Source organism: Polistes fuscatus, unplaced genomic scaffold (genome assembly GCF_010416935.1).
Source record: "Polistes fuscatus isolate 324 unplaced genomic scaffold, CU_Pfus_HIC Scaffold5, whole genome shotgun sequence".
NCBI lineage: Eukaryota > Metazoa > Arthropoda > Insecta > Hymenoptera > Vespidae > Polistes > Polistes fuscatus.
In genome coordinates, this window is record NW_025113129.1 from 2,758,766 (window position 1) to 2,772,106 (window position 13,341).

Sequence of the window (13,341 nt, forward strand, 5' to 3'; positions counted from 1 at the left end):
ATTTTTGAAACTTTGCGTTACAATCAAATATCAATTATTTCTAATTGATAATTGGTCCTGAAAGTACGAATATTCCTGTGCCACTCATTGTATCTATATATACATATATTCACCGAAATAAAATATAATTATCGCTAAAGTTTAACAAAAAGAATTAATTCGTAAAAAGGTTGTCTCGACGTTGACGCATGCAGCATGTTTAGAAACTTTTATATTACATTATCCTCGATTAAAAAGGCCGAGTGATTTGAAAGCACGATTAACATGTTTCTTTTTTTTTCTTTGTGCGAAACAACAAAATGAAAAATAATAAAACATTTGAAATTGATTTTTGAAGGGTCGACCGGTGGGAGTTTGAGTCCTGTGACGTCACTCGCGCTTAATTCCTTGACAGGAGCACCTTTGAACGGTCTACAGGATTCTTTGAGTAACGCTTATTCGAGCTTGCAGCAATACGCAGGTAATTATTTTTAGATTAGTACTAAAAGCGTGTCGTGATAAAAAAAAAAACGACAAAAGAACATTTAACGTGTTGTTAACTACTATACACACACACACACACACATATACATATATACATGTAAATATTATAATTTGCATTGATCGTAAAGGTGTATTTTTTCTAACGAGTTAACTGTGCGCATTAAAGCTCTCATTGGAAAGACGACGGTGACCGTGGAAAAGAAAGAATTGCATAGTGAGTAAAAATTCTAAAAAAGAAAATCTAAAAAGTATAACACGAAAAGTAATTTAAAAGAAAGAAAGAAAAAATTAAAAAAAAATGAAAAAAAAAAAAAAAAAGAAAATACAGAAAGAGTAGAATTGCCCAACGCTTAGCAGTGTAAAACGTGCAGTACACTCCGTCATGCGCTATTCCAGTATTTTTAGCCGTCCATCTGGTTCACTTCCGAGCGAATAAAACGACTCTGTGCCGATGCACCAGGCAGCAGGCAGCAGGCAGGCGCAGGGCCCCGTGTCGTTTATTCGAACGAGTAATCTACATGGACAATTTAGATAAAGCTACACCTAGCTTCAGTACAAAAGAGATTATTGTGTTCGTGAAATAGTCTGTCCGAGTTTCGAGATGTATGCTTCGTCTTTTCAAAAAAAAAAATAAAAAACAAAAAAGAAATAACCAGGAGGAAAAGTTTCGCATGGATGTAATTTTCGTGAATTTGTCTATTTTTTAAGAGGACGAAGCGTATTAGCTCAAAGAAACGTCGGATGAAGAACGTAAAAGTATCCACCTGTCATGTTCTCCACGACTAAGATCGAATACAATGATTATATAGCGATTATCGTATAAAACTCACTATTACATCCGTTTAATGGAATTTTATTATTCCAGGGTTCCCGGCATTCACGGCAGCAGCGGCCGCAGCAGCAGCGGCGGCACAAAATTCGAGTTTCAATGCCGCGGGCAAGCAGATCGAGGGACCCGAAGGTGGTAACCTCTTCATCTACCACCTACCACAGGAATTCAGCGATACCGATCTCGCTTCTACCTTTCTACCTTTCGGCAATGTCATATCCGCCAAAGTTTTCATCGATAAGCAGACGAAATTGAGCAAATGCTTCGGTGAGTTACGAATTCCAACGTAGTTGAGGAGTTCTACTCAAGGAAGGAACAAATTCTCTCTTACCGCTCAAATTCTTTAAATAATAATAATAATAATAATCAAATAATAAAATATAATATCATATATAAAAATAGAACTTGTTGTCAATCTAATCGAATTAATAAATTTTCGTGTAAAAACTTCAGGTTTCGTATCGTACGACAACTCGGCGAGTGCGCAGGCAGCGATCCAGGCGATGAATGGTTTCCAGATCGGCACGAAGCGACTAAAGGTTCAATTAAAACGATCCAAGGATGCTTCTAAGCCGTACTAGTTGACATCATCATCCTCGAACGTTCGTAGGTAGATACCAAGGACACTTGGATGATAATAGTTCTTCTACAGCTTTGTTCTTTTACTATTATCGTTTTTATAGCTCTAAATCTTTGATAGTTTTTCTCTTTTCTTCTATCTCATATAATATCTATCTATATATATAAATATATCTATTAGTTTTTTTCTCGCGCGTGTATTTATTATAAAAATTCTAGTTTAAAATCGTTCAAACAAAAGTTAACAAAAAAAACCACAACAACGTGCGACTACTTCTTACGCGGCATTTTTTCGACTTCTCAGGCAAGACAGGGCCGCCGTTACGATTCGAAGGAGCTATCGGAAAACAGTATTTCTTCCCGTTCGGAAGACGTGCAACCACACGTACGATCCTCTAGTCAAACAGTATTTATAGAAGAAAATCGAACGTTACGATATAACGTACGGTGTCCAAGAAACAACGACTTACCGGCGTCGCTCGGTCGTATCGTTTATTTCACTTATAGATCAAAGCTAGGTTCTCTCCTCCCAACCCTTCTCCATTCCCAAACAAACTACTCAACCCCCTTTCATTCACTACCAAACTACCACCACCAACCACCAATCTCATTCTTCATTCTAACGAAGCTGTGATAATCGAAAAGACTTGTTTTTCTTTGAAGTTAGTTTTTTTTTTTTACTTTTTTTTTTTATGATCGAATAATTATCGTCCTTTTTAAAATGATTTTCTTTCTGTTTACTATCGTATACATGTGTATATATATATATGTATATATATATGCATAAACGTACTAACACGAATTTACGTATAACTTTAGCTTTCTCTATCTTTTATATATATATATTCCGTCCTATTTTATATAATATATATTTTTTATATTTATATCAAGGTGTATTTTAATCGTTTCGTTTCGTTTCGTTTCGTTTCGTAATCATACACACATATGTATACTTACATACATATACCTCTCTATATATATATATATATACGTAAATGGAATTAACATGATACGCGTTTGCTATCGTTCTCAAGACAAAATTTAATAATCCATTTCAAATGTGATTTCGATAATATGAACGATACACCTCAGCAATTATTTAATTAATTATTTAATTAATTAGACGTATACGCGCGTATACATTTTTAATGTAAAAAAAAAAAGAAACAAAGTATAAAATCTTGCTAAAACAAATCACCTACTTTCACGATCACCAATTTATATATTTGTCTCGTAAATTGTACATTTATCGTACCAAAACGGGCTTTCGATGTTTGTTCCTTCGACTTTCGAAGGTACAACGGAAGGTACACTTCTCTTTCCTTTCATTCAAAACTCCCTTACCCGTCCCCCCCCCCTGGCCGCCCTCCACCACCACCTCCTCCTCCTCCACCTCCCTCTTTTCTAAGTTGTGTAATCAAACTCGTTTCGTTGCAAAAGGCTGCCAGTTTAAAGCTTTCTGTGCTAACTCCGTTGCACAAAGTGAAGTTACGTACGTGAAGTTTACTAACAGATACACACACACACACACACATATACGCACACTGACACATTCTACGCAACATATACGGCTTTGTAGACAACTATATACACGAATACATATATACAAACACATATATATGTATATGTATATATATATATATATATACGTATATAGTTTCGCTTTGAAAACTTTCACGCAACGTCGGTAGTAGTAACATTAATTCGTGGAATGAAAAAAAAAAACAAGAAAGAAAAAAAACAAATAGAAACAAAAACAAAAACAAAAATCAAAAAAATCGAGCTCCTATTTAATTTTTTTCTCGTATCTTTTTTTTACTATTATTATTATTATTATTATTAATTTTTTTTTCTCTTCTTCTCGATTCGTCCCATACGCACGTCGTGAACAAATTTTCGTGAACGTTTCTATTTTGGGGTGCACAAAGGATTTCCTCGATGCATACCCCACCCCCCCGCCGCCCGCCCGATCTCTCTCGCCATGATATTATTCACTAAAAATGCATTTAATTATGGTTAATCAATCACGCTACTAGTACGCTTATATTAGTTAGTAAAGACTAACCATTGCCATGTGTTTTCTATATCCCGATTACCGTCACGTGCAATCAAACGAAATTTTATTATCGTCGTCTATCGTTCTCACGCGTTTTAAATGTAAAATACATTGATGTTAAATATGTAAGAACTCGTGCGAGAAGTTTAAAAAAAAAACCATAAATATTTTTTTGCAAATGAGAAGGGAGGATGGTACAACACCCCCCTCCCTATCGCGACCCTTCTATTTCAATCGGAAGTTTATTTCGGTCGCACACTCGTGAGAACTATTGACGAACGTTGCTGTGCTTTAGTCGGTTGAAAAATAATGGGATGAGAAAGAACGAGGCCTCAAATATGTTTGTACATACGTGTGTGTGTGTGTTTGTGTGTTTTTGTACGAAACACGTAACACGTTTTATGATCATTCGATACACGATTTTATACAATATTCGAATAACAACAATAATCGCGATGTCAAAATAAAAAAAAAAAAGAAAAAAAAAAACCAAGCAATTTTGGGTCCTCGATCGTAATTGCATCTCAGATCTGAAATATCGACTATATGACGGTTTTCCGGACGTAGATAATTATACTTGTGTGCACGATGCACGGTGTGTTTTCGTACCTCTTAAAAAAGGCTTCGCAAATGGGCATTTTGTAATCCTAGTGGCTAAGCTAGCCTTTTGGGTTTTTCTCTTGGAAACTATGACGAGAGGAGTAGGAGGAGTAGAAGGAGGAGGATGAGGAGGAGGAGGAGTTAACGAAAGGAAAACTCGAATGGTTTAGCTAGTTGATTAGAGATAGCTTGTGTGCCCTTTTCTATTTTTTCGTCTCTTTTATTGTCTGTGTCTTTTTCTATCTTTCTCTCTCTTTCTTTTCTTTCTATCTCTCTCTCTCTCTTTCTCTTTCGATCAGATTAGAAAGAGAGAGAGAGAGAGAGAAACGATCGAATAGAAGAGAAAGTGTCCGCTTTTGCGTGGCCCAAAAAAGGTACGATTTATCCAGCGTGCATCTAGCATCCAAGGATATATTCTACATATCTGGTGTGTGGTGGTGACTAACCTGTCCGTGTGTTTGTTTGTGTGCCAGCAGGTGGCCTGTGACGTTGTGACCGTGTACTCTCGATCGGAGTCGCCGTGCCATGTCAGTCTCAGTCAGTCAGTCAGTCAATCAGTCAGTCAGTCAGTCAGTCAGTTAATCAGTCAGTTAATCAGTCAGTCAATCAGTCAGTCAGTCAATCAATCAATCGATCGATCAATCGATCGATCGATCGGTCGGTGGGTCGGTCGATCGATGACCAAGTCAGGTCAAAATCAGTCACGACTTCTTGGTCAGTCAGTCAGTCAGTCTCTCGATCGGTCTCTCTGTGTCTGTCGGTGCACTGCCCGTACAAGAAAAAAACAAGGAACGAAACAAAAAAAATACGCAAATCCCGTCTTGTTTCTCTCTCAAGGATTAAACTGGACGCACCAGTGTTCTCGAAGAAAGAAAATTCTTGGCAAATAAGCAAGTTAATTTTTCCTCTAGCACAACGCACTCTTTCCATTCTTATCCTTTAAACTATTGTCCTCTCTTCCCAGAGAAAAAATAAAAAGAAAGAGAAAGAGAGAAAGAGAGAAAGAGAGAGAGAAAATAAAAGGGATAAAATTCAACTGTGTGCCTGCTGCCTGAGAATTTAACGCGTAACGAGAAAGAGAGAGAAAAAGTTGAGAAAAGGGATCATCCTCGTCGTTGATTCGTCGAGAGGTTACTTCCTGACCAGTACAAAGTGTATTCCCTGGGACAAGATAACGAAGAGGAAGTGAGAAGAATTAAGAAATTAGTAAACCACATTCGACCATAAGAAGACGACAGGATTTCTTCAAATAGCAGAGGAACATCGAATTTCGTGAGATAAGAGAGACCGAAACGAAAACCTTCGAGTGTGTCCTAAATATCGGTATAAATAATTCGTCAATATGTTTTATTCGCGTATGTGAAATAAAAAATCCTCACTTCTATTAAAAATGTTTCTTATGTCAAAATTTCTACGTACTTTTGCAAACATTATTATCGTAAAGTGATGAAAAAACCGTGAGGAGATCATCGAGTTGTCGTGACCAAGATAGATTTGGGACAAAAATCTATGTGGACCCCACCCACCCAACCGCCCACCCGCCCGCTGCTACTTGGAAAAGGATAAAATAAATAGAACAAAACAATCGAGAAGAAACGTGAGAATTATAGGGCGCAACTATTTGCGAGGAAAAAAAATTACATTAAATATATATATATATACATATATACATACATATATATATAAATATATGTATATTATTATATGTATATATTAATCGTTGACTGAGATTTATTTTTTATCGGCTCACTGTCGGGGTCGCCGTCTGAGTGTCGAATGCGACTGTTTGTATACATACGTGCCGACAATTTGGACATACTTAGATAGATAATAGATGTGTAAAGAATAAAAAGAAAAAAAAAAAACCAACGCAACTATAAGAAAAATTATAAATTGAAACGGAAAAAAAAAAAAAGGAAGGAGAAAGTAGGTGAGTGAGTGTAAGGGGTAGATCCAATGGAAAAAAAAAAAAAAAAAAAAAAACAGGGGGTAGGGGATGATGAAGATAGAGACCAACATTGAGAACAATGTCGAGTCTTCGTTTTGGATTATTTGATGATGTGCGAGAGAACTTGTTGTTGCGCGTTATGTATTCAAATTTTGTGAATATACCAAAAATCAAGATGACGAAGATGAAGAAGATGAAGAAGATGAAGAAGATGAAGAAAGGAAAGAAAACGTAACGAATGAAAATATGTAACACACGCACACACACACACACATATACACGCTCACACATACTTGAACAATTTTACACGAATTTCACACTCTCACTTACGCATAAATACAAGGCACACACGCATACTCTAAAAGAAGAAAGAAATAATGCGAGAATTGGTAAGTTGTTTGTTGTAAAGCAAAGAAACAGAGATATGTAAGTGACATTTTGTAATTGACTTTGTGATAAGACTGTATCATATTACGTAGGACCGAACTAGGAATCGCTTTTTAATGATAAATAAAAAGCCGTGCAATTAAAAGGGCCTGATAGGGAAAATTCAATAAAACAAAACAAAAATAAATAAAAAAGAAATACGACAGTTAGAGCGAACGAATGGAAAATGAAACAGTGTTTGGGCAATCGAGAATTATCGCAAGTATCGTTCGATTAACATTTTTATCGACTATCGTCACGTTCGAGATCTCCTAACTCGTATTCGAATTTTTAAAAATATTCAGAATTATACCGCTCGCGAAACATTGAACTTCTCGAAATTGAACCCAACATTATAGGCGCATTGTTTGAGACAAATTTAGAATCGTCAACAACAACCATTCGAGAATGTGAGCTGATCGAATTTAAGATTAATTAAAATATCTTTTAAAAATTAAACAAATAAATGTGTGTAAATAAAAAAAAAAGAAGAAGAAAAACAAGACCAAAGGTTAAAATAAATATTTTGTTAAAAAATTCAAAAGGCGCGTCTAATTAAGAGTTAATTAAATTTAAATAAACAAACAAAAAAAGAGATAAATATTCGAAACAATAATTAGTAGACGTTCCTTATTCGATTACGCTCTCGTAACAACAATTCGAAGACGAATAGTATAATCAAGAAAAAAGATATAACAAAATAATGATCGACAGTTAGAAAAATAATGACGATAACGGATTGGCACCACCCTAATCCTCCTCGTTGTTGTTTGTACGACGATATTTCTAAATTCTATGCGCACCATACACTTTTGCGTTTCGTCCCGCCCCCGCCAACATTCAATCTTTTCCCTAACGCGTATTTTACGAATGATCATGTGAATGTTTTAGATGTGCATTTGCGTAAACGCTCGCATATATATATATATATACACGTACAAGAATATTTTTAAAAAACATACACGTACAGATACAATTTATATGCGTCAAACCAAATGAGCGAAGCATCCATAGCGCGTATATATCTACAATTATTTTTTAAGAATATAAAATATAACGAAAGAGTAAGATGACATGCCGAACATCACAGAGAGCGAGAGAGAGAGAGAGACAACGCAAATGTTTAACATAAAACAATAAAGAAATAAAATGAAAATAATAAGATATAAAATTATTATCAAGCGCTGTGTGATGCTTCGCGTTAAGTTACCAAAGAGGTGTCTTTAATTAATCAATGTACTTATGCCAAGGCTAACGACTAATCTACACGTTGATCGACATGACTAACACAAAGTGAGAAAACAAAAATCGAGCACGCGTCGTCTTGTTTGTAATATCTCACCTCCTCACTTTTACAACTTACACATCTACACGAAAAACAATACTAAGGATACACCTACTATTACACGACAACTAAACTAGAGCCTAGTCAAAAAAGTATCGTTTGCGGTCGTTAATATCGCCTGTTATAACACACACACACACATATATACATATATGTGTGTGTGTCATCATAATGAAAATCCTGGCACAAGCGTTTTTATTAATGTCCGTGCTAATAATGTTTCTTCGGATCACTATTATCGTTATGTCCATTTTTACCGCGCTGCTGATTAACGTTGTTATTATTATTATTATTATTATTATTATTATTATTATTAATTATATAATTAATTAATTGATTAATTAATTAATTATTATTATTACTAGATATATATATAATATTTTATTTTACCATTATTATTATTATTATTATTATTATTATTATTATCATTATTATTATTATTATTATTATTATTATTGTATTATCATTAATCGCTACGAGAGGATTATTTGATTATTATCGATATATTGTAAGTAACTACAATCATTTATTATCCCACGTATATGTATTATCGACACTGAAAGTTGAAACGATGATAAGCAATTATCTTGGTCTCTTTGTGTGTCGCACACGTCGTACCTTAGTTTAATTAATTTCACTTAATTAATATTTGGCAGTCGGCACATGTTCACGACGCATATCAGGCAGGTACTTCTAACGTATAGAAATGCGTATTCGCAAAAAAGGAAGAATTCCGCTAGAATTGACTATGTTATTTTAAAAAAAAAAAAAAGAAAAGAAAGAAAGAGAAAGAAAACAAATGAGAAGAAAATAGCGAAGAAAATGCGAAGAAGAAGAAGAAGATGAAGAAGAAGAAGAAGAAGAAGAAGTGTTTTATTGTGTTTTAAAAAACACAATCCAAGCGATTAATAGCTTGTATTAATAATTAATGGCGTATTTTCATTTAGCGAGCGGGACTTACATATAAAAAGCAACAACGATTTTTACCGAAACGAATCAAAATGAATTATTATCGTAAGCGTTTACTTTATCAATGTACTTAATTAAACGTTCGAATGTCCGAGTTCTCGACGCACTGTTTTTGTTTTTTTATTTTTATTTTTCTTTTTTTTTTCTTATTTAGATTAATATTATAATTTACAAAAAAAAAGAAATCTTAGCAATTAGAAAAATAATTTTAAACGGCCGGTATTAGAAATATCTGTAGCTAGTTTTTTTTTTTCGTTATCTATCGTGTTATACAAACAACAATTTCATTATTAATCGTACGGCGTTCGCGAGTTTAATGATAAAAAAAGAAAAAAAAGGAAAGAAAAGAAAAGAAAGGAAGAAAGATAAACAAATTATAAATAGAGAACGAGGACAAAGCGCAATTTTCGTTAGGCTCGTCAGATGAAAATGAAAAATTATAGAGAAATTCTTAACGATCATCATTATCGTCATCATCATCATCGGTAAATTCTGTCGAAGTTATGCGAAATATCGTTACTTATACACAGCTTTTTTTTTATCATGGCACATACACGAGCAATTGGCCTTATAATTAATTAACCGCTGTTATTAGTACATATTATTATTATTATTATTATTATAATTATTATCATTACTATTATTACTATTAATTATTATTAATTAATTATTATTATTATTATTATTATTAGGCAACTTTACACACAAACACACAACAATCATATATATGGCATAACGTTAATTTTTTTTTTTTTTGAAAACTAGAGTTATTACCTCCTATAACACACTATCGTTACCGATGAGTATACCTCGTCTTTACAACCACTACCCCCCCACTCCCACCCCCCGGTTATAACAATTTTGTTGTATTACTTTATATCACGCATGCGTCCTTTGAAATATTTTTTTGTTTTCTTTTTTCTGGCCCCCCTCTTTATCTCGTTTATTTTCTTTTTTCTTTTTCTATTTTTGTTTTGCATTTTCCGCTAACAGAATTCGTTCGGTTTTGTTTATTTTATTTTATTTTATTTTATTTTATTTTTATTTTATTTATTTTTATTTTTTCCGTATTATTTTTCTTTTCTTCCTTCCTTTTTCTTTCTTAAGGTTCCGTTCGTGTCCCATGCCACGTGTGTTTATTTACTTTATTATTTTTCGGTGCTCAAATTACATGTACATTTAATTGCGTGTACTTTATTTCCTTAATTTTTTTTTTTTTTTTTTAAATGCAATCCGTATTATACTAATTGTGAGACGAATCGCGAAGCAAGCAAGCAAGGTGCTTGTTTGCTTGTTTGCTTGCTTCGTGAAACAAAAAAGAAAAAAAAAGAAAAAGAATTAGAATTCGATCGAATGAATTAAAAAAAAAAAAAAATATAAACTTGCAGAATTTGTTTACGTGATACGTATGCATGTATAAGTATATTCCTATCTCTTCGTAAATTACTTTGATGCGAACATTTTAAGGGAGAAGAAGAAGAAGAAGAAGAAAAAGAAGAAGAAGAAGAAGAAATAGAAGAAATAGAAGAAAAATATGTCATTTGAATAGAAAAATTTTTTATAAGCGTACAAATCGGTCCCAACGTTTTTGTTTCTTTTAAGAGTTTATTGTTTTGCATGCAAAAGCGCGCCTTAACCGAACGTTCGTATCGAAGTAATTTGTGGGTTTTTTTCTTTTCTTTTTCTCGATATTGTGGCATTCACAAAAAAAAAAAAAAACCATACAACAAAACAAAACAAAACAAAACAAAATTTTATGCAGATCGATCGATTATGTTTCTCATCGTCTCAACCCTCTATTATTATTATTATTATTATTATTATTATTATTATTATTATTTCAAACGAGATTTTAGCGTTACTACTACTCTCGCTGTAAAATGAAATTAAAATTCAAATATCATTCTAGGGAGAATTATTTCATCGTAATTTGCAAATAAATAAGTATTCATTTTGGAATTCGTGCAATGACGTTGGTTTCGTTCGTAATTATGTTATTTCGTTATGCGTTGCATTTGTGTTTCGAAACGGGGGTATAGAGGAGACTGAGATAGATTATAAATAAAATAAAAAAGAATAAAACACCAGCACGAAAAAGAATCGATCGATCGATCTGCATAATTCGCTTCGTGCGTGTCGTATGATATATTTCACGTGCGTATGTGTATATGTTTGTGTATACACACTTGATGTGTGCGTATATATATATATCAAAGATGTGGGTATTAATTCTGTTTCCTTTTTTTTTTATATATATATATATTTTTTTTATATGTATGCGCGTATTTACATATGCGGATAGGATAAATGTACACACATTTTCACATGCGCAAATCCGTACGTTTTTTTATTATGTTCCGACATTCACGCGATATATATACACATATATATATATCTTTCATCCTTAATTTTATTATTTCGTTTCTTTGCCAACAAACGCAAGAGAAAAAAGTGTCAGGCAAACAAAAAGAAAAAGAAAAAGAAAGAAAAAAATATATGAGTAAGAGTATCATTTTCGAATATTGTCGTACTTTAATTTCTTTGATTTCTTTTTCCAGTCGGACACACTGCGCGATTAGCATGTGGCATATGTTGAAATAACAATATATATATATTTATTTTGTTGGTTTAATTTTTATTCGCTTTATTGCCAAGCCCCTCATCCTCCCACCACCCCCACCCTCAGCTCCCTCGCCATCCTTAAAATTCTCGTGTTTGGCTGTATCATCATCGGCATAGAAAATATCGTTTAGGCTTCTTTTTCGATATGCTAACTTTTGTTAACTACTCACCTTATTATTCGCAATATTTAATTGCATATTCGTACAAACCAAATTTCACACAATTGTTTTCCCTTGATCGCAAATTATTTACGTTAAGAAAAAAAAAGATAAAAAAAAAAGAAAAAACAAGAAAATACGAAATCATTGTTTATTGTTTCCTTGTCATCGTTTTACAAACGTATAAAAATTGTGCAGACACCCCTTCGTTGAATTCATTTTCGATTACACAAAGGGAACAGCAAAATAATTTTCCTTTTGGTTTTTTTTATCCACAAACGCATTCACATTTTTCTATTATTTTGTGCATTTCACCTTTATTATTATTATTCGTGTATAACGCCAAAAGTATCTCTAACTGTAATAAGTATTTGAAATAATGCTCTTGCATATCCATCGCGCATGATATGCAGGTTAATGTACATACAAAATGAAAGAAAGAAAGAAAGGAAACAAAAAGGAAGAAACAAAAAAAACGAGGAGGAGAAACGAAGAGCAAACAACGCTGTGCGTTTTGGCGTTATCGACAACAAAATAATACATATATATATTATAAAAAAAAAAGAAATAAAATGCGCGAATGGAAACAAAAGTACGAAAAGAGGAAGGAAGATTTTTGAAAAAAAAAAAAAAAAAAAAAAAAAAAACAACACTCTATGGGGGAAAGAAAAAAAATAATTTGGAATGTATTTAACGTGTGTAATGCATAAATACTTTCTTATGAATAATAGTATAATTACAAATTTCTCTTCGTAAGAAAAAAAACAAAAAGAAAAAAAAAAAAAGAAGAAAAAAAAAGAAAAACCAAGAATGTTCGAAAAAGAACATAAAACGGGTGCATATTTCGGGATACCACATGCAACCACCTTTCAGAGACGATAATTATTGATTTTCTAAAATCACGAACTTAGAATTTTGATACATTGTATACATTTTGTATATAGAAGAAGAAATAATATGCTATGTACGTTCGATCGCTAATCTCTCTCCAATATGAATGTTAATTGTATTACTAATTTCACTCATTCTCTTTACAACACTGTGAGATACCTAAATTTCACCGAAAAAAAACCCGCCCCCAGCCCCCGGCCCCCGGCCCCCTTCCACCCTTCCCCCCTCTCATCGAGACGCGTCTACGCAAAATCGTATCTAGGGTTGTGTATGTGACTATGTATGTATGTATGTATGTACATACGTTTAAATGTACGTCGATTCATATTCGAGGATGTACCTAAAAGGCCAAATTTGAAAACAAGAGAGAAAAACAGAAAAAAAAAAAGAAATAGAAACCAGGAAAAAAATGACACTTCATCGATGTAAATTTGG

The 13,341-nt window shown here is 33.2% G+C and overlaps 1 protein-coding gene across 17 annotated transcripts in view; it reads left to right on the top strand.

The window, feature by feature from the left end:
* The window catches only part of LOC122522000 (CUGBP Elav-like family member 1), a 362,262-nt gene extending 357,107 nt beyond the window's left edge, over positions 1-5,155 (top strand). For 11 of the 17 annotated variants that reach the window (XM_043642770.1, XM_043642761.1, XM_043642766.1 and 8 more), the window contains 5 exons: positions 338-460; positions 650-697; positions 1,349-1,579; positions 1,766-1,922; positions 5,021-5,155. In XM_043642770.1, coding sequence (XP_043498705.1) covers positions 338-460; positions 650-697; positions 1,349-1,579; positions 1,766-1,893 — 530 coding nt within the window. In that variant the 3' untranslated portion in view covers positions 1,894-1,922; positions 5,021-5,155. Of the gene's footprint in view, positions 1-337; positions 461-649; positions 698-1,348; positions 1,580-1,765; positions 1,923-2,195; positions 2,277-5,020 lie in introns of all 17 variants that reach the window. The other 6 variants (XR_006304965.1, XR_006304966.1, XM_043642763.1 and 3 more) reach the window with 6 other exon arrangements.
* The last annotated feature ends 8,186 nt before the right edge of the window (positions 5,156-13,341 follow it).